This window comes from Saccopteryx bilineata, chromosome X (genome assembly GCF_036850765.1).
Source record: "Saccopteryx bilineata isolate mSacBil1 chromosome X, mSacBil1_pri_phased_curated, whole genome shotgun sequence".
NCBI lineage: Eukaryota > Metazoa > Chordata > Mammalia > Chiroptera > Emballonuridae > Saccopteryx > Saccopteryx bilineata.
Genome location: NC_089502.1, coordinates 3,866,548 through 3,886,495, shown reverse-complemented (window position 1 = coordinate 3,886,495; position 19,948 = coordinate 3,866,548). Strand labels below are relative to the sequence as shown.

The 19,948-nt window shown below is 36.4% G+C and overlaps 1 protein-coding gene across 7 annotated transcripts in view; it reads right to left on the bottom strand.

The window, feature by feature from the left end:
- Positions 1–6,984: 6,984 nt before the first annotated feature.
- Positions 6,985–19,948, bottom strand: part of FGF13 (fibroblast growth factor 13) — a 767,088-nt gene continuing 754,124 nt past the window's right edge. For all 7 annotated transcript variants that reach the window (XM_066249775.1, XM_066249774.1, XM_066249779.1 and 4 more), the window contains 2 exons: positions 10,136–10,334; positions 6,985–8,286 (listed from right to left, as the gene is read on the bottom strand). In XM_066249775.1, coding sequence (XP_066105872.1) covers positions 8,150–8,286; positions 10,136–10,334 — 336 coding nt within the window. In that variant the 3' untranslated portion in view covers positions 6,985–8,149. The remainder of the gene's footprint in view (positions 8,287–10,135; positions 10,335–19,948) is intronic.

The following is a 19,948-nucleotide window of genomic DNA, read 5'->3' as shown; positions in this document are numbered from 1 at the left end:
TCTGAGGCGTAATGGGATTCCTCATGAGAGTGCACCACCCCACATCATGTAACAGTCAAGAGTGTGGGCAAAAGCTTAGTCTTAAATCATCATTAGTTCAAAACCATTCTTTTCTTTTTTTATTTATTTGAAAGCCTTTATTTATTTATTTTGTATTTTAAAAACTTTTATTTAAAAAATTAAATTTAATGGGGTGACATTGAACAATAAGAGTACATAGATTTCAAGTGAGCATCTCCATAGAGTTTAAACTGTTTTTTTTTTTTTAATTTTTGAATTTTATTTAGAGAATTAACTTTAACATTGTGACACTGATCAGTAAGAGTATATAGGTTTCAGGTAAACATTTCTATATTATCTGAACTATTGATTATGTTGTATACCTATCACTCAAAGTCAAATCATCTTCTGTTACCATATATTTGTTCCTCTTTACTCCCCTCTTCCTTAACCCCTCCCCCAGTAACCACTTTACTTTTATTTGTGTCCATGGGTCTCATTTTTATATCCCACTTATGTGGGTATATACTTGTCCCTTTTTACTGCCCTCCTCTTCACGTCCTCCTTCTGGTAATCACTACATTTTTATCTATTTCCATGAGTCTCAGTTTATAAAACTACTCATTTTATAAATTAAAAAAAAAAACTGAAAAAGAAGAAGCGATTTATCCTAGGTCATCAAGCAGTGAGTGAGATGGATAGAAACAGAGTGCATATCTCCTAAATTCTAGTAAAAGTGAAATTACACTAATCTTCTTTCTACAATAATACGAATTTCTTCAGGAAACAATGAATTGTAATCATCTGGAGCCTGGACTGAGTGACGGTTGTAGTAGGAGATCAGTCATGTATAAAATAAAAGAAGAAAACTTTTACATTTCAAACTTAATTTTCTTGCTGAAATCAGATCAATAGAATAAAAGACCACGGAGAGATGTCTGAGGTTTAGGATGATGTATACATGGGCTTGGGTCATGAATTGGACTTAGCTGGAGATTAGAATTTGGAGATTCATTAGTAAGCAATGATTGGGGAAGTGGGGATGGAATTAAAGAAGGTGAAATTATTAGCCAAATTATATATACATAACACATAGGTACAGAAAGCAGAGTTACAATTCCCAGAGGGAAAGGAAAGGTAATGGAAGTAGGGGGAGGGGGAGATGAAAGGAAAATGGAAAGATACTTTACATGACACATGGGGAGCATGATTGGGATGGTAGAGAGTGCTATATTGAGTGGGACACTTGAAACAATGTCAACACAATAAATTAAAAAGAAAATGAAAAGAAAATAAAAACATGAGATCATGTGAGCACTTTGAAGGTATGGGAATGTAGAAGTGCAGAAGACTAAAGAGTGGGCCTTGAGGGGAACCTCTAGCTCCCAGCAAAGGACCCAGAATTTTTAAATGCAATGTAGGAAAGAAGAACAAAGCTGAAGGAATCTTTACTTGACTTTGAGAACTACTACAAAGTTATAGTAATTTAGACAGTGTAGTGCTGGCAAAGAATTTTATATTGATATAAACTATCAATGAGACAGATAGTTTAGAAATAGATTTACATGTACATGGTTATTTAATTTCTAAACAAAGATATCAAAACAATGTAACATGAAAAGAAAAGTCTTTCATCCAGTGGTGCTGGAAATACTGAATATCTACATATTTAAAAAATCCCAAAACCTCAACCAGAATCTTATTCTATAGACAAATATTAATTTGAGCTGGATCATAGGTGTAAACATGAAACTAAGAACAAGATACAAAACTCAATCATAGAATAAAATAAATTTTAAATTATACTTTATCAAAGTTAAAATTTTTGATCAATAAAAGAGGCACCATTAAGAAAATTGATACAAAGGCTAAAAACTGGGAGACAATATTTATAAATCATATATTTGACATAAGATGGGTATCTAGATTCCATTTTTTTTTTCTAAAAAATCGATAATCAAATGACAATGCAATATAAATGGGCAAATCACGAGAGCAGACACTTTATAAAGGAAGATACATGAGTGGCCAATAAGCCCATGAAAATATGCTTGACATCACTAATTATCAGGGAAATGTAGATTAAAACCAGATGTGATACTCCTACACACAAAGCTGATGACTAAAATTAAAGAGACTGGATACATCAAATGTTGACAATAATTTGGAACAAAGAAACTTTTATACACTGCTGGATATAAGTGTAAAAATAGTATTACTACTTTGGAAAAAGTTGTAATAGTCTCCTAAAATGAACCATACACCTCCTCTAGGACACAAAACAATCCATTCCTTGGTATTTATCTAAAAGTAATGAGAGTATATTTCCACCACATCATTAATAAGATTGTAAGATCTCTATCTCTATTCAAAACAGCTCAAATTTGGAAACAACCCAGGTGTTGTCAACTTGAAAATGATAAATAAACTTTGATATATTCTTATATAGATATAAAAAGGAATGAAATAAATGGCAGTATGAATGAATCTAAAAACATTTTCCTGAGCAAAAGTAGCCTTACACAAAGAACACACATGGTATGATAATATTTGTAATATGTTTTAAAGTGGAAACTAGTATTCTAAGATGAAAAGAAAAGACCACTGGTTTCCTTTGGGTTGGTAGATATTGACTGGGAAAGGGCAAAAGGGAGTTTTCTGTGGTTATGGAAATATTCTGTATCCTGATAAGAGTCTAGGTTTAATGGTGTGTGCATTTGTCAAAAAAAAGCAATTGATACACCTAAGAGACTTGTGTTTTATATTATATAAAAATTTTAGCTCCCCTTCCCAAAGGAGTAGACACTTACTGTGTGTGAGTATGTGTATATGACAGAGAAGGGTTCAGATAGGAAAGATGTAGGGAAGGAGAGAGAGGGAGGGAGAGAGGAGAGAAAGATAGAGAGAAAGAAAATTTAAAATAATTTTGGGGACCTGAAAATTCCAAATAAACTTTATTTAAAAATGCATTAAAATGTTCATTTGGGATGGAAATAATTTGTTTGTAAAACATTTTCTTGTCACAATCTTGCTGCTTTTTTCCCTATGTGATTGTACTAATCAAACAACTCAAATTGCTTGACAAATTCTTTTTAAAGAAGGCAGAGAATAGATTGTTCAATACAAAAGAAATAGGAATTTAATAAGGCGAAACTACTCAAAGTGTAATAAGCAAGGCTGTGAGTCATACCTTGCTCATAGATCATTTTCCTTGATTTTCACCTACTGAAGAGAATGATTTGCTTTTTGGGTTTCTACAAAACATAGAACTACATTTCAGAGACATTCCAGTAATCTGAACCTTGGTGGTTCACAGTCTCTTTCAGGCCATGAAACATGAAGGAATGAAACACTGCAAGAAGATCATTCTTTTCTCAGGCTTTTCTTACATACCAGGAGCTTCAACTCCTCTGTCCAGCAACACTAGGGAAATTAATGATTTTTGAACACTCAGTATTATTTCATGACTCTCTGACTTCGCATATATATATATATATATATATATATATATATATATATATATATATATATATATACACTTTTTTCCTTAGTGTCATCTACACAAGTTTTCTAGCTGTTAAATTCTTACTCCTTTTTTAAGAATCAACTAGAAAATTAACTCCTCTTTTAAACTTTTCAAATTTTTATAATAAATTTTTCCCTCTTGGCACATGGATTGTATCACAGCATTTATCACAATCTCACTAAATTTGATCATTGCATGTTTATTTATTACTCTAGACTGAGAGTTTCTAGAAAGTAAAACCTGTATATTTGGTTTCTAGCAAGTTAGATATACAAAGTGAGGCAAAACTAAGTTTACAGCTGTGAGTACATAAAACACAGTTAATTTTTGTATTATTATTTATTAATTGTATTATTTAACACTGTCAACCTACTTTTGCCCTATCCTGTACATAATGTGTGTGACTCCAAGGAAATTTGAAGACCTCCTTAATGAAATTTTCCTGAGAGTAGAAACAGTATTCTTTAGTGCTCTGCCACCCTACAACACATACACACACATCCAGAGGCCTTTATTTTGTGTATATTTGACATTCAATGTATTGGTGAATGTAATAATAGCGTATTTTGAAATTTTCCTAAAATCTATGAAATGAAAACACTTTTTAAGCTGTTGGTTCAACTGTTTTACATTAAAGGGAAAATTGTAGTGCAGTTATCCTTTTAAAACTAATCCATTTTGGTTTTTCAATTTTAAAAGAAAAGAACATGTGGGCTGTAATGATCTATCTAGTTTGTACAAGGGAAATAGTAATAGAGAGATTTACATAGTGAAGAATGTAAAACTGAAGTTATTCCCTATTGGAGTTCCACTTTATTAATCTCAATAAGGAAAGAAAAGGACCCTGTTGTAACCCTAGAATATCTCTTTTTCTACAAGATTGACTCAATCTCAATGCATTTGTCTTTGCATAAATGCTTTATCCAACTCTATTATGTGCATTGACAGTTTATAAGGTAATAAATATCCACTGAGCTGACAAGAAGAGCAACTGACCAGGAGCTGAGCTTTACTCAATCATCAACTGTGTACATTACTTACTCCAATTGTTAACTCCACAGAATTGGCAACAAGCTATTTTAACAATGCACACAATTATTTAAAGTAAAAAAATGTGCATATATGCTGACATGTGGCACAAACCTGAGCAATACTCTTTAGTTTATAGACGTGTCATAGATAGCTGGTAGGTAGGCAACGTCAGAAGCCAGAGAGACCTGGCTTTTTAACAGTGCTACTGGCCTTGGAAAAATTTGGAACATCCTTTTTTTTTTTTTTTACAAGGACAGAGAGAGAATCAGAGAGATGGATAGACAGGAATGGGGAGAGATGAGACGCATCAATCATCAGTTTTTCGTTGCGAGACCTTAGTTGTTCATCGATTGCTTTCTCATATGTGCCTTGACCGCCTTTGGCAGACCAAGTAACCCTTTGCTCGAGCCAGTGACCTTGGGTCCAAGCTGGTGAGCTTTTTGCTCAAACCAGATGAGCCTGCGCTCAAGCTGGCGACCTCGGGGTCTCGAACCTGGGTCCTCTGCATCCCAGTCTGATGCTCTATCCACTGCTCCACCACCTGGTCAGACTGGAACATTCTTAAAGTGATGAAACATACTTTTCTGTATTTCTTTTTATCAAAATAAACGTGATGAAAAAAATATCAGACACTTGGTATTCATGTGGTGTTGGCAAAAGGGAGCCAAACCATGGGACCACATCTTTGCATCCAAAACTATAGAAAGTTGAAAGTTGTCAGTGTAAATATAGTTAATACTTTAGAATATCACCTATTTTGGTAATTGGAAATGGTCATCCATTATGCCACTGACATATCCCTGTATAGATTTTGGTAATGACAAGTGGGTATTGCTCTCTATAGTCAATACCTAAAATGTGAAAATAGCTTATAGTAGGGGTTGGAAAAATTTGGAAAAACATGGTAGAAAAAGCCTATATTGCCTTGAAAAGCTTGTTCGTGGAAATATCAATGTGTTTGTTAGGACACACTTTAAGCAAATGAGGCTTCTAAGGCACATTTGGATGACATTTATTCAAAATTAATATCAGTTCTGATTCTGCCACCACTTAACCATATTTTTTGCTCCATAAGATGCATTTTTTTCCCCAAAAGGAGGGGAAAATGCTCATGCTTCTTATGGAGAGAAAGTTCTTTTTTTTTTTTTTTTTTAGCTGCTGCGGGTTCATGGACAACTAAAAGAGTATTTGAACATTAAAGTCTCTTCTCATTTGTTAATAACAGTGATAATGGTTGTTAATACTGCTGTTGAGTTCACATTGTTGAAATATTATTGTGGTACATTTTATTAAATATTTAACATACCATTTGGTTCAGAATATTTTTTTCTTATTTTCCTCCTCAAAAGTCTAGGTGTATCTTATGCTCATGTGCGTCTTATGGAGCAAAAAATACGGTACCCACAGAATGTTTGTAATTATCTGGTGCAAGTAGAGAGAAGATTCTATTAGATATTTGTTGGTCAAATAAGCTTGTAAATATGGAATATAGGTTTGCTCGCTTATAGTTTGCATTGCGAGTGGGAGATAGGCTGTAAGTTGGCAGGGTCATTATAGCCTAAGGGTTAGTTTTAAGACTAAGCTTTTCCCCACACCCTTGACTGATTGCATGATGTGGGGTGGTGCACTCTCATGAGGAATTCCATTACGCCTTAGATAAGTGACTTTGTATCAGAGACTTCCTTGTTTGTATATTGGATTAAAGGTTTTAATTTCTACACTATAAAATGAGGCAGAGGATCCTATGCTGGGGGAGAGCAGAGAAAGGCCATGTGGAGGAGAGGAGAAGCAGCCAAAATGGCAGAGTGCTGAAGGAGAAGCCAGTTTGTGCAGAGAGAAGAAGATGGGGAACAGAGATGAATAAGTCTGGTGAGGTAGAAACCTTTGATTCTAGGAAACTCGGATAAGTCAGTAGCTTTGGGAGCCCTGAATGGAAAGGGAAGTGTTTTCCCACTGTGTGTATTTCTTGCCTGCCAGGTGCAAGCTAGGATAAAGATGATGGCCCACCAGTTCTTGGCTCCATTGTTTCATTAACATCTGTCTAAATCAAATGCAAACCTTCATGGGCCAGGCGACTGTGATGGTGGCTGTGGCTACTGGTTTTAAAATATTCATCTTTCCCCAAGTTTCCACTTGGATAACAGACAATTAGAAAATTTGAAAGATGTAGCTGGGTTCTTCGAGACATTATTCAGTGAACTTGATTGGCTTGGGACTGGGGCAAGGAAATTGATAAGTGTTATAGATTATTTCCCCTCTCAATCCTTTAAGGATTCCATGACAGTGAGTGGTAAGTAATAAACACTCAATAAAGACATGGTGAATGATTTTTCTTTGAATGAATATAAAGAGTTTATTCAGTGTGTATTTGGGTATACAACAACAAATATTAAACAACTTTTTTTTTAGCATTTTTGTGCACAGGACAGAAAACTGCCTGTATATACTATGTCCACCTTTGGAACACAGATTTTAACAACTGTTAATGCACAAAATCTTACATATCATGCAACTCTATGCCAAGATTCCAACTTTCTTCCATGCAACAGATATGAAGATCTAAATGGAAACCTAACTAAGTCTTAAACACTTTTCCAGAAGTAAGTGTAAATATAGGTTGTTTAAGGGTAACCAGTTTTAACATTTCCTTGTACACAATATTCACGCGCCTAATACAATGACAAGAGGACTCATATACATACAGATTAGACATTTCTTATTTTAACAACACAAAAGATAACATCAATGCTCCACAATTCCTGTCTTTACATGAAAAGCCACAACAACAGGTTGACATGGTAACACAAATGGAATTAAGAGAAATCTACACTTGAGGATGATCTTTTTTTTAAGTAATCTTTACTGACTGATGTTGACAATACAACTAAATTTCTACAGCACAAAAACTTGACCAGAACACTACATATCTTAAAAAGAAAGAAAGAAAGAAAAAAGGTAAAATCCCAAGAACACTGTTACTTTGAGCCTGAGATGCCAATTCAGATCCAACCCTGTATTTGGTTGATTTGGATTAAGTGACACAAAGTCATTAATAGAACCACTGAATTTCAGAAATAGTGCGTAGATAGTTGCACTATACCAGTGTAAGGAATACATTTGAATCAAGCGTAGATAGAAAACATTAAGCCAAGAAAACAACACAGTTCACATAATTTTGTTTGCCCATACAAAACATTTAAACGATTAATTTTGTTTTGTTTTTGAAGAGCAATTGTGGTCTTTTAAATTTTCTTGTTGGAGGGCAAATTTTTATCAGCACTAGTGCTGTGAAATGATTGTAGTTTGTGATCCCCAAAGTATAAGTGAGATCATGAGAAAACTGGGCAGTCCTTCTCCCGGATTTAGTTCACTGATAATACTTGGCATTCTCTTGCACAAGCTCAATCTATATTATGGGGCTTTTGTATTGATGATAAAGTTTAATGGCAGCTAGAATAGTGAACTCTGTCTGTTTGTTTGGTAAATGTCACTGACAAATTTGAACTTTTGGATGAAGGACTGCTAGAAGAATTCAACAGCACCTGGAAGTAAGGTTCTGTTACAGAGCCCTTGTTTTGTCCTCCTCGCTGGCTACGTTGATTCATTGTGGCTCATGGATTTGCCTCCATTCAGCATTCCAGAGACACTTCTGCTCTTGGTTGGGGTCCCGCTTCCAGATCGGGAGAACTCTGTGAGATCGTGCAGTGACGGCTCCTTGTACATAGCCACTGAAAAGCACAGAAATATGGTATAAAAGAACTTTGGGCACACCACACTGGACTTCAATTTTTGTTTTGGTTACTAGGCTTTCATGCTTTAGACCAAATGCAGAAAATGCTGCTTTCAAAGACTCAGTAAGAAGAGAACTGGATAAGATTAAGTAAAATCTAGTCTTTGTGTAGTAGTGTGTAAAGAATTCTAATGCTTAATTTCCATCACTTATAGTTATGTTTATTAGAGGATTGATAAAAATGCATTTAATAAAGTTCTTAGAATTTAAAATATGATCTAGAACATGTTGTGCAAGCCAAATATTAAAACTTAAAACATTTTAAAAATACTAATTTTTATCATGCTTTAAAAAGAAATTACTAAAGAGTCTAAATGTTAGCACAATTCTTAATGCAATAATATTATTGCTATGATGTATCACTGTTTTTCAACCACTGGTGCATGAAACACTCTGCCAGAAATTCCATAGTGGTTCACAAAAGAGTTAATCACCCTGATGTTGTATGAAGATTATAGACCCAATGATTTTAGTCGATTTCTGCTTTAGTGGTCCCAAAACAATTTCTGCATTTTCACAGGTCTCCTAGTGTAAAAAAGTTGAAAACCACGTCTGTAAACAACAGTACTAGCTTATGTTTATGGGACACTTACAATGGGCTCATGTTCTAATAGCTTCACATTCATTATAACTTTTAATTAACATAAGCTCATACCTACTCTTATTCATATTTTATAGACAAGGAGCTTGAGGTACACATTCACATCAATAATCTTCTTAGCCCTGGCCGGTTGGCTCAGTGGTAGAGCGTTGGCCTGGCGTGCAAGAGTCCTGGGTTCAATTCCCGGCCAGGGCACACAGGAGAAGCGCCCATCTGCTTCTCCACCCCTCCCCCTCTCCTTCCTCTCTGTCTCTCTCTTCCCCTCCCGCAGCCAAGGCTCCATTGGAGCAAAGTTTGCCCGGGTGCTGAGGATGGCTCCATGGCCTCACCTCAGGTGCTAGAATGGCTCTGGTTGCAACAGAGCAACGGCCCAGATGGGCAGAGCATCGCCCCCTGGTGGGCATACTGGGTGGATCCTAGTCGGGTGCATGCGGGAGTCTGTCTGACTGCCTTCCCGTTTCCAACTTCAGAAAAATACAAAAAACAAAACAAAACAAAAAAATAATCTTCTTAAAACCACTTGGTTAGTAAAGGGTAAAACTGGGATTTGAGTCCAAGCAATGAGATTCTAGAAACCATGCTGTGAAGCAGTGTTATGTTGATTGACTGGGCAGTTTGCCCTACTGAAAACTTAAAGTCTAATCCCAGGCTATTACCCTCTTTGAAATCTTGCTCTGCTTTGCCTGCATTTTCTATTGCTTCTCCACCATGTCTTTCTACTTTTAACATTTTTATCTTCTGCAGCCCATTACTATTGTTCACCTTTTCTAATTTGCTACTAATCTGTTAATTATGACTATACAATAAAACTATGAATGAAAATTGTTGGGACAATATTGTTAGGCCCTTAGGGAGTATCCAAAGTGTCTTCTGATAAGTGTTAAATGTACACACAAGTAAGTATTTGTTTTTCTTCCCAGAAACTATTTTGGCATAATTTGAGATTCTTGGTTGTCCTGAGTTAACAGTTAAACTACTTCCATATAAGTAAGGTGGGATATATTATTGAATAATTAATTAAAAACAGGAGATTAAATGCTATTGTTGATGGTTTAATATTTTTAAGTGTATAAAATGGTACTAAATTTTGTATAAGAAAAATTATGTTCCATTTTCAAAAATGTGATAAGGAACTGATTTAAATACATACACATTTAATCAGCAGCTCTTATAATATCAATCTTACCTTTCAGTGGTTTGGGCAGAAAGTGGGCCGCAGGCTTGTTTTTCTTCACATGGTTTCCTTTCATGATCTCTCCTTCTTTGTTCAGACCCAGATACCACCCTCGGCCTGACTGCTGCTGACGGTATATCATCGATGAATATGTCACGTAATAATTTTCAAACACGGATTCTTTGAATTTGCACTCAGGTGTGAAATGTTCCTACAAGAAAAGTAAATAAACTAAAGCTAAATATTTATAGCTATGGATTTCGTGGAGGACCATGTAGTATTGCCATTTGAAAGTTAAGGACATACTTTGTTAAAGCTTATAAGACCAGTTTTGTTTTGTTTTTTTCTACAGAGACAGAGAGAGGGATAAACAGGGACAGACAGACAGGAATGGAGAGATGAGAAGCATCAATCATTAGTTTTTCATTGCACATTGCAACACCTTAATTGTTCATTGATTTCCTTCTCATACGTGCCTTGACCGTGGGCCTTCAGCAGACCGAGCAACCCCTTGCTTGAGCCAGCGATCTTGGGGTCAAGATGGTGAGCTTTTGCTCAAACCAGATGAGCCCTCGCTCCAGCTGGCGACCTCAGAGTCTCGAACCTGGGTCTTCCGCAACCCAGTCCAATGCTCTATCCACTGCGCCACTGCCTGGTCAGGCCAGTTTTTTATTTTGATAGCATAAACTATTATCACTGGGAAGCAAGACTATATATAACATTTTGTGTGGTGCTTTAGAAAAAGTGCTATGTGCAAGTGCTACTGATGAATGATTAGTTTTTTTCTGTAATAAGTGTGATAAGGTGTAAAGCAGGGGTCCCCAAACTACAGCCCGCGGGCTGCATACGGCCCCCTGAGGCCAAAAATCCAGCCCCCCCCCGCACTTCTGGAAGGGGCACCTCTTTCATTGGTGGTAAGCGGATGCATCCTGTGCTCCTGGAGTACTGTATGAGGCGGTGCGGCAAAGTGCAGGGTCGCTCACGTACAGTACTACTTCCAGTGACACAGGACGCACACGGCTCCAGAAGTGCATCATATCACTTGTTACGGCTAGCAGTGACAAATATGGAACCGGACATTGACCATCTCATTAGCCAAAAGCAGGCCCATAGTTCCCATTGAAATACTGGTCAGTTTGTTGATTTAAATTTACTTGTTCTTTATTTTAAATATTGTATTTGTTCCCGTTTTGTGTTTTTACTTTAAAATAAGATATGTGCAGTGTGCATAGGGATTTATTCATAGTGTTTTTTAAAGTCCAGCTCTCCAACAGTCTGAGGGACAGTGAACTGGCCCCTTGTGTAAAAAGTTTGGGGACCCCGGTGTAAAGGAACTGCAAAACTGTTGATACTGGTATTTCAAAAAGAAGATTCAGCCTCCCCTTACCCCTCCCTTCTAAGGAGAAAAAAAACAAGATAAAGAGATTAAACAGGCAAAAATTAGTTAGTAATCATAGTTTAACTATACTTCTCTGGAAAGACTGAAGCCACTTGCTAGACAAGAGCAAAGGAGGTAGAATTTATCTGAAAACTTCCTCTTCCCCTTCCTTAAAAGCCTTTAGGAGATAATGTTTACATATCTTAATTACTCTTCTTCTGGAGTCATGAAAGTGACTATACCTCTAGACAATGGGATCATGAGCCCACTCTCCTTGCTTGAAAAACTTGCGTTCTGTAACATTTTATATGCTTTCTAATAATCATTCCTTTTGAAATTCTTTATATGTATAAAACGTGTAACCTAAGCAAGTGTGAGCTTATTTCCTAATAAGCAAGCTCCAACACTCTTAGCAAAGGTAATTTCATGTAGCTTCTCTCTTTATCCTAAGCTAACCATTTCATTTCCCACTATTGTGGCAACAGGGATGGGTTGTAAACCCTAGAAGATTTGGGAATGTCTTTGATATGTAAAATGACATTTATGGCTACTGTGTTATATTGTAGTCTTGATGTGTAGGAATGTTTTTCTTTTAATAGCTCCTATAAATAAATTTTGTAAGCTTATCAGTAAATGACTTTGGTATCATGTTCCTCCTCCTTTTCCCCCCAACCAGTATGTGATCACGTCTATATAACAAGCCTCAGGACCATGATCGAAGCTGCATGATTTGAGTTAGCTATACCCCATGTAAGTCATATGTAGCCAGCTTATTAATAAATCTCCTCCTAAAATTTCTTCTGTAACCTGCCTTGGTGTCTCTATGTAACCCGTGGATTAAAGTACAGTACTTTATAACATAAGGTAATGGAAAAATTAGAACCATCCACATAAATATAATATATTAGCCAAATACAAGAGCCAAAGATTGAAAGATAAGCATAAAGCTGTCACATGGAGTTTTCTTCCCTTCAGGATTAAATATGAGAAAATAAAGATTCAGTTCTTATAATTAATTTTCATAGACTGTCTAGTTACTCTAAACTGTAATTTCTAATTTCCCAAGTCTTAAATCTGTGCTACAAAGCTGGCTGCCTATATTTCTAAAAGGATGTTGTAAAGCAGGGGTCAGGAACCTATGACACGTTAGCAGATGTGGCTCTTTTGATGGCTGCATCTGGCTTGCAGACAAACCTTTAATAAAAAAATAATAACGTTAAAAATATAAAACATTCTCATGTATTACAATCCATAAATTTCCTACCACTCATGTTCATGGTTGCGGGTGGCTGGAGCCAATCACAGCTGTCCTCCGGGACAACACCAAATTTTTATTGGATAATGCGTAACGTACATGGGTCGTTGTATGGCTCTCACAGAATTACATTTTAAAATATGTGGCGTTCATGGCTCTCTCAGCCAAAAAGTTACCTGACCCCTGCTGTAAAGGAAGACTCTGTTTTACTTTTAGCTAAACCAAATTGATTTTCTTTTTAGATCATTGGACCTTGACTTAAAAAAAAAGTTCCTCCTCACTCCCAACCTTTTTTACAGTAACATTTACAAACAAACATGAGAGAACAGCCCTGGAGACCCTCAACACTGGAAAGTGATATTCTGCTACATGCTTGGCCATGTTTTCTGTGTAGTTGCCCACACAAATGAAGGGTTCCTGACTCAACTGGCTGTTTCAGAAACAAAAACAGAAACAGAAAACCTTTCAAAGTCCATGTATATGTGTGTTGCAGTAAGTAGCTATTAAAATAGCCATTTGTAAGCAAAATAAAATTAACAGCAAATTTTAATTCCTACGTAATCCATAGACTACCAGAGGGTCCACTGGGAGTGGAAGATAATGAAGAAAATTCTAACTGGGCTACAAGTGTTAGTGGCACCGAGAAAGTCATTAGATTTTTCTCATTTGTTGAGATGTTATCAGGAATAACTTTTGATAAAACTCTTAAATAATCCATCTTGTAAAAATACTGCAAGCTTTCTGAACACCAGTCTTTTCTTAACAATGCCTCAATGGTCCCACCTTCTGTCACATTCATAGAAGATATCATTTTAAGCAATGCACACTACTTCAACTAGAGGATTTAAGGCACTCTCAGAGTCATTTAAGCAAAGAGGGGCAGATTCCTCAAATTGAGGCTGCCTTTCTCTGAAAGTTCAACAACTGAACATTTTTTTTCTTTTATCTGGGAGTCCACAAAAATCTCTCTGTAATCTCACTGATTGTCATCTCACCTGCTGAGTGCACAGAGTGGAATCATCTTTTGTGTTTATTTATGCTGGGGGCACACTTGATAAATACTCAGAAGATTCAAAAAAATTCAACCTACCCAATAAGAAATGTTCTTCCAAGGAAACTATCACATGCTAAGACCAAAATATGCTAAGACCAAAATATTTTATTGATGGGCTGTGAAAACACCTCTTTGTAGAATTTTCAACATAGGGAAAGCCAAGGAATTCCTATAAAGAAATTTGACTCAATGTCTCCACATCCTTTCTAGTGATGAGACCAATTGCATAGAGTGTTGCTTAAATTTGTTGGAAATTAAATCACCATTTGGGCATAAATCTCATCACTGGAGAGTGGATTTTAGTTTCATAAAGAGTCATAAACCATTTGAATATAAATATGGTGAATTACACATATGATTTAAGTGAATGATTCTGTGTAGCCATATTAACATACTGTACAACTTACTATCTATAAAATAATGAAGTGAGATCATTGTGTGCTCTAGGGCTTGTCTTAAAAAAGGGCTGCATTTAATGTCTTGTATGATTACAGCATTCATTCATTCATTTACACATGTTTTTTGATAATCCATTATAACGTGGGAGGTACTAAAATTTCATAGGTAAGTAAGATGTGGCCTCAGAAAGCTTACCATATATTTTCAAAAGTCAGAAATATACCCAAACACTTGGACACAGGGTTCATTGCCACTAAGTATAGAAAAAGGTAATATTTCCTTCTTTTTCATGGCCCCATAATATTCCATTGTATGTATGTACCACTGCTTTTTAATCCACTCGTCCACTGACAGACACTTGGGCTGTTTCCAGATCTTCGCTATTATGAACAATGCTGCCATAAACATGGGGGTGCATTTCTTTTTTTCAGTTGGTGATATGGTGTTCTTGGGGTATATTCCTATAAGTGGGATGGCTGGGTCAAAGGGCAGTTCCATTTCTAATTTTTTGAGGAATCTCCATACTGTTTTCCACAGTGGCTGCACCAGTCTGCATTCCCACCAGCAGTGTAGGAGGGTTCCCCTTTCTCCACATGCTCGCTGGCACTTATCGTGTGTTGTTTTGTTAATAAGTGCCATCTGACTGGTGTGAAGTGGTATCTCATTGTGGTTTTAATTTGCATTTCTCTAATGATTAGTGATGTTGAACATTATGGAGGGACCTGGAAACTATTATTTTCAGTGAAATAAGCCAGGCAGAGAAAGAAAAATATCATATGACCTCACTCATTTGAGGAATCTAAGGAATAATGCGAACTGAGGAACGGAATTGAGACAGAGGAGGGATCAAAGGGACTAGAGGGAAAGAGTACAGAGGAAAAGGGGATGATAGGATGGGATAAACCTGAAGGGAAGGGGAAGGGGGCTATAGCGAGGGGGGTAAGGAAGATGTTGAGGGGAATAGGGAGGAGGGGAGAGGCATTCGGGTGACCTCAGAATCTATGTAAACACAATTAATTAAATTAAAAAAACAAAGTTAAATCATAAAAAAATAAAGACTATTACACAGAAAAAAGAGAAAAGGGAGGTATAAAAGAGGTGTCATACGAGAACAGGGGAAATATGACTTAATTCTGATTGGGAGACTGGGGAGTGGTTGCTTTGCAGAGATGGTGTTATTGCAACTGAACTTTGAAGGATGGGTAAGACTTTAAAACATAAAAAGGAAAAATATTTGAAGCACAGAGTCAAAGTTCCTCTAACCTCCATTTCTGTGTCCCCTATCTCAGTAATTGACATCCACTGTCCTGGAAACTGTTCACACTTAAAACTTCACGAAACCATGATCTTGACCTGCCATTCCCATTGCCATTACTCTAGTTTGCGCCCTTATCATCTCTTCAATGGCCTGCTCTAATAACCTCCTAACTGGTCTTTCCCTTTCTGCTAAAAGACTTTACTTCTATCACAAAGTTCTCTTCCTTGGGCGTTCTTGATGGTTTTACCATGCCTCTTGTAAAAATGACAACTTCATGCTGAAATTAAAATTATCCAAAATTCAGTCATTACCATGCCTTCATTCACATCTTCCATCACAGAACTGTGTGTTTGTGCCTTTACATATGCCACTCATTTCCTTTGTTTAAAATGTCATTCTTATATCTCTTTACCTACTGGCTTTCCCCTTATTCCACAAGGCCTTGTTCAAATACGACTCCCTTTGGAATCATTTGATCTCTCCCAGTTAGGGTACTTGCATTTGTGCTCCCACAAACTCTAGTTAGATCTCCAGCTTTGCCCTGTGACTCAGACACATGCTTGATTGGCTCCAAATGTCAGGGTACTTGTCTTATTTATGAATCCAACTTTTTTTTTTCATAAATTATTCATAAATTTTCATAAATTATTGGTCATATTACCTAGCAAAAAGCAGAGCACCAATTACTGTTTATGAGGTTTGAATATCAGTGATTCAGATTTAAGTATTTCAAATTACAGGATTCAGAAGTATCAACTAGTAAAAACTCTGCAAGGAATTTCCATAACACCATGTAATGAAATCAACTGTATGTAGAAAGAATCTGTCATGGCACAGACAGATCTTCCATGCATGACTTAGTATTTGTTACAAATAGCAGATACTGATATCTACAACATTAGGAGGAAAAACTTGGCAATTCTTAAAACTATTGAAAAATAGCAAAGAAAAACTCAATGAAATAAATATTCCATCACACCCTGGCAATTTCCTAGCTTTCAACACTAAATTTGGACTAAAAAAATCTCAGTAGAGAGAAAGAAAAAGGAGGACAAAAAGAGACTATTGAACCAAGCAAAAGAGTATTACGTTATCTGTGTGACACTATCACTTTATCCAGTGATGGAATCAGTAGGAAGAAGTTAGGTTTTTATGAAATATGGAAAAATGAACATTCTATCCAAAACAAGAAGGGCTCACCAAAGAAAAAGGGATGCACTACATTTGTCTAGGTCTCAGCAGTGATTCATATAAATAACAGAAATTGAATTTAAACCTAATTGGTGAAGCCTGATTCAGAGGATACCAGGTACACATATGGCAAGGAATCAACCTCCTTCGATCAATCTGAAGATGATTATTAGCACTCCTTTTTTTCTGTTTGCATGGAGAGAGAGAGAGAGAGGGACAAACAGGAAGGGAGAAAGATGAGAAGCATTAATTCTTTGTTGTCGCACCTTAGTTGCTCATTGATTGCTTTCTCATGTGTGCTTTGACCAGAAAGCTACAGCAGACTGAGTGACCCCTTGCTCAACCCAGTGACCTTGGGCTCAAGTTGGTGAGCCTTGCTTAAAGAAGATAGCCCATACTCAAGCCAGTGACCTCGGGGTTTTGAACCTGGGTCCTCTGCATCCCAGTCCGAAAGCTCTATCCACTGTGCCTCGCCTGGTCAGGTGATTATTAGTGCTCTTGAAGAAGGTACTATAGTGGCCTTGACACATAATAAGCAGTGATTAGAGGTTACAACCACTGTGCTCTGTATATACTATGCATTAAATAAATATCTGCTGTCATAATAAATGAATGAATGAATGAATGAATGAATCATCATGTGTATATTGTATTGTGTTTTCACCACTCCATGTCAAGTCTTCTTCCATCACTATTTATCTTCCATTTTCCTAGATCTACCTCCCACCATACCCCTTTACTCTGGTAATCACCATATTGTTGTGTTTGTCTATGAATTGTTTTTTTGTTTATTTGTTTTTGTTTTGCTTAATACCTTCACTTTTTTCACCCAGCCACTAACCTATCTCCTATCTGGCAGTTGTCAGTCTGTTGTTTGTATCTGAGTCTGTTTGTATTTTGTTTCTTAGTTCATTTTGTTTATTAAGTTCCATATATAAGTAAAATCATATGGTACTTGCCTTTCTCTAACTGGCTTATTTCACTTAGCATAATACATTCCATGTAGTGAATATTTTTTTCTAGGGCATTTATAAGAACTAGTTACAATAATCATATTTTGAGTAAAAAATTAAGAATCTACATTTTCAAGATGAGCATATCCTGAAGCAAAATCTTATACTTTTTAAAACCAATTTACTCATTATTAAGGAGAGATAGTTATTTGGAAACTGAAATATTACCAGCAAGAAGAAAATATTTGAAACCCTCAATATCAGGTCAACAAGACATACTGGAGAATACTTAACAGACACAAAAATTAATGGTAAGCTGCCCTTTTCATGAAATCTTAGATCTCCACCCAGACTTTGATAGGCAACTGAAGAAGGTATTAACACAATCAGTAACATTATTTCTAAATATTCACCAGACACAATGGTATACCAGAAGCATCTTTATACCAGAACAAAAGGCCTTTTGTAAATTAGTATTCTATTAAGATCAGAAAAAGCAATGGTGCTTGGCAAGAGGGTGCAATGCCTCTATGGCCTCAGGAACTGGAGCCAGGTCAGAAGAAACATGGACTGTGATGGAGTCTTCCCTGAAAGAAGCCAAGTAGCACACAGTGTAGCTACATTCTCAGGTGAGGGTTAAAAAGTATCTGTTTATTATTTATGTCATCTCAGTGCCCTAAACATATATATAACACCAAAAGGCACACACCATGCCTAAATGTATTCCTGATTAAGAGAAGTAATTTGGCAAATATAAGCCTCAATAACAGATTTTTCATACCTCCCACCCTCTGCTTAACATTTTCAGCAATGGTATTATTGATAGGATGATAGTGTTTCATCTGAGTGTGTATTTCAGTAGAATGGCAAGATTTAAGGATTGCCATGTATATTATAAATATTCCCTTTTAGCATGTTTCTCTCAAAATAAATATTTTACACAGGCTGCACTGATTCCACTGGATCAAGAAAGAGCAGCAGTTTGACCTATGGTGGTGCAGTGGATAAAGCACCAATCTGTAATGCTGAGGTTCTGATTGGAGACACTGGGTTTGAAGGCTGACATCAGAATAATGGCAACATGAGAGAAACCCTTGATCTCTACCCTTGAAATTTCAATAAATTTAACAATTATTGAATATAATGCAGGGAAGGAAACCCAGCTGAGATTGCAGGCACACCTGAAAGATCCACGAACCAAATAGATGTAAGGTTGGAATGTGATGAAAAAGAAGGCAGTAGACAAAACACATTCTTGGTGGGATTTGGAGAGGAGGTAAACCCAGAGTGACTGGTTTTTATTTCTCTACTGGACTACCGGAAGGAGTGAAGCTCAAGCTGTCCAGGTTTTGTCTGAAGGGTATGAAGAGGGAAACCCAGAATGATAGGTTCTTTTTCAACCAGGAGGAGCAGTGAGATAGAGGGTCAGAGGGAGAGATAAATCAAAGTGGCCAGAGAATGGGGTCATGGCCAGTGTTTCTGCAGTCTGCCTGAAGCCCCTGCTTGGCAGAGACAGAGAATAAAACTGTGGTACCCTGCCTCCAAGATCCCACATCCCTCACCTTGCAGTACTGAGAGTGGTAGAGTAAACCCAAAGCTAGCTCTCCAGAGCCACCTTCTCTCCTGGAGAACAGAGGTGCTCCACATCTGTTCCTCAGGTCTGTTGAGATGTGGGGAGGAGCACCCAGAAGCCTGACATTGCCATTGTTACAGCTGTAACAGTCGGAAAGCTGAAACAGCAAAGCTAAAGTTGGATAGGTATCACCAGATGCCACACTCATAAATGCAACTGCTGCCTGCCTACATAATTGCAAAAGTAACATCTAAGCAGAGGACCAAAAACTTCATAGAGCTAATACATTTAAAACAACATGTACTGGAAGAAACCTTTTGAAACCGAAATTGATTTTTCTTTTTTTTCCTGATGTTTTCCTTTTTTTCTTCTTATTCACTTTTTCTCTTTTGAATTTCATTTTCTTTTATTTTTATATAATTTATTCTTATTTTTTGTGGGTGTTTTGTTTTTGATATATATATATATATATATATATGTACATATATATTGTGGTTTTTCTTTTATATTTATCATAATGTTTTAAATTTTTATATTTTACTGTATTTTTATTTTAATTTTTAATTTTTTAGTTGTTCTTTGTTACGATTCTTAACAACACCATTCTCAAATGTCACCAGGGAGGAAGAAATTGAATACCATGGTTACACAAGACAGAGACGTAGTTCAGAAAGAAAATGAAAAATCTCCAAAAAAAAAATCTCAATCACATGGAAACCTTGGAGTTAAATGATATAGAACTCAAAACTGAAGTTCTGAAAATA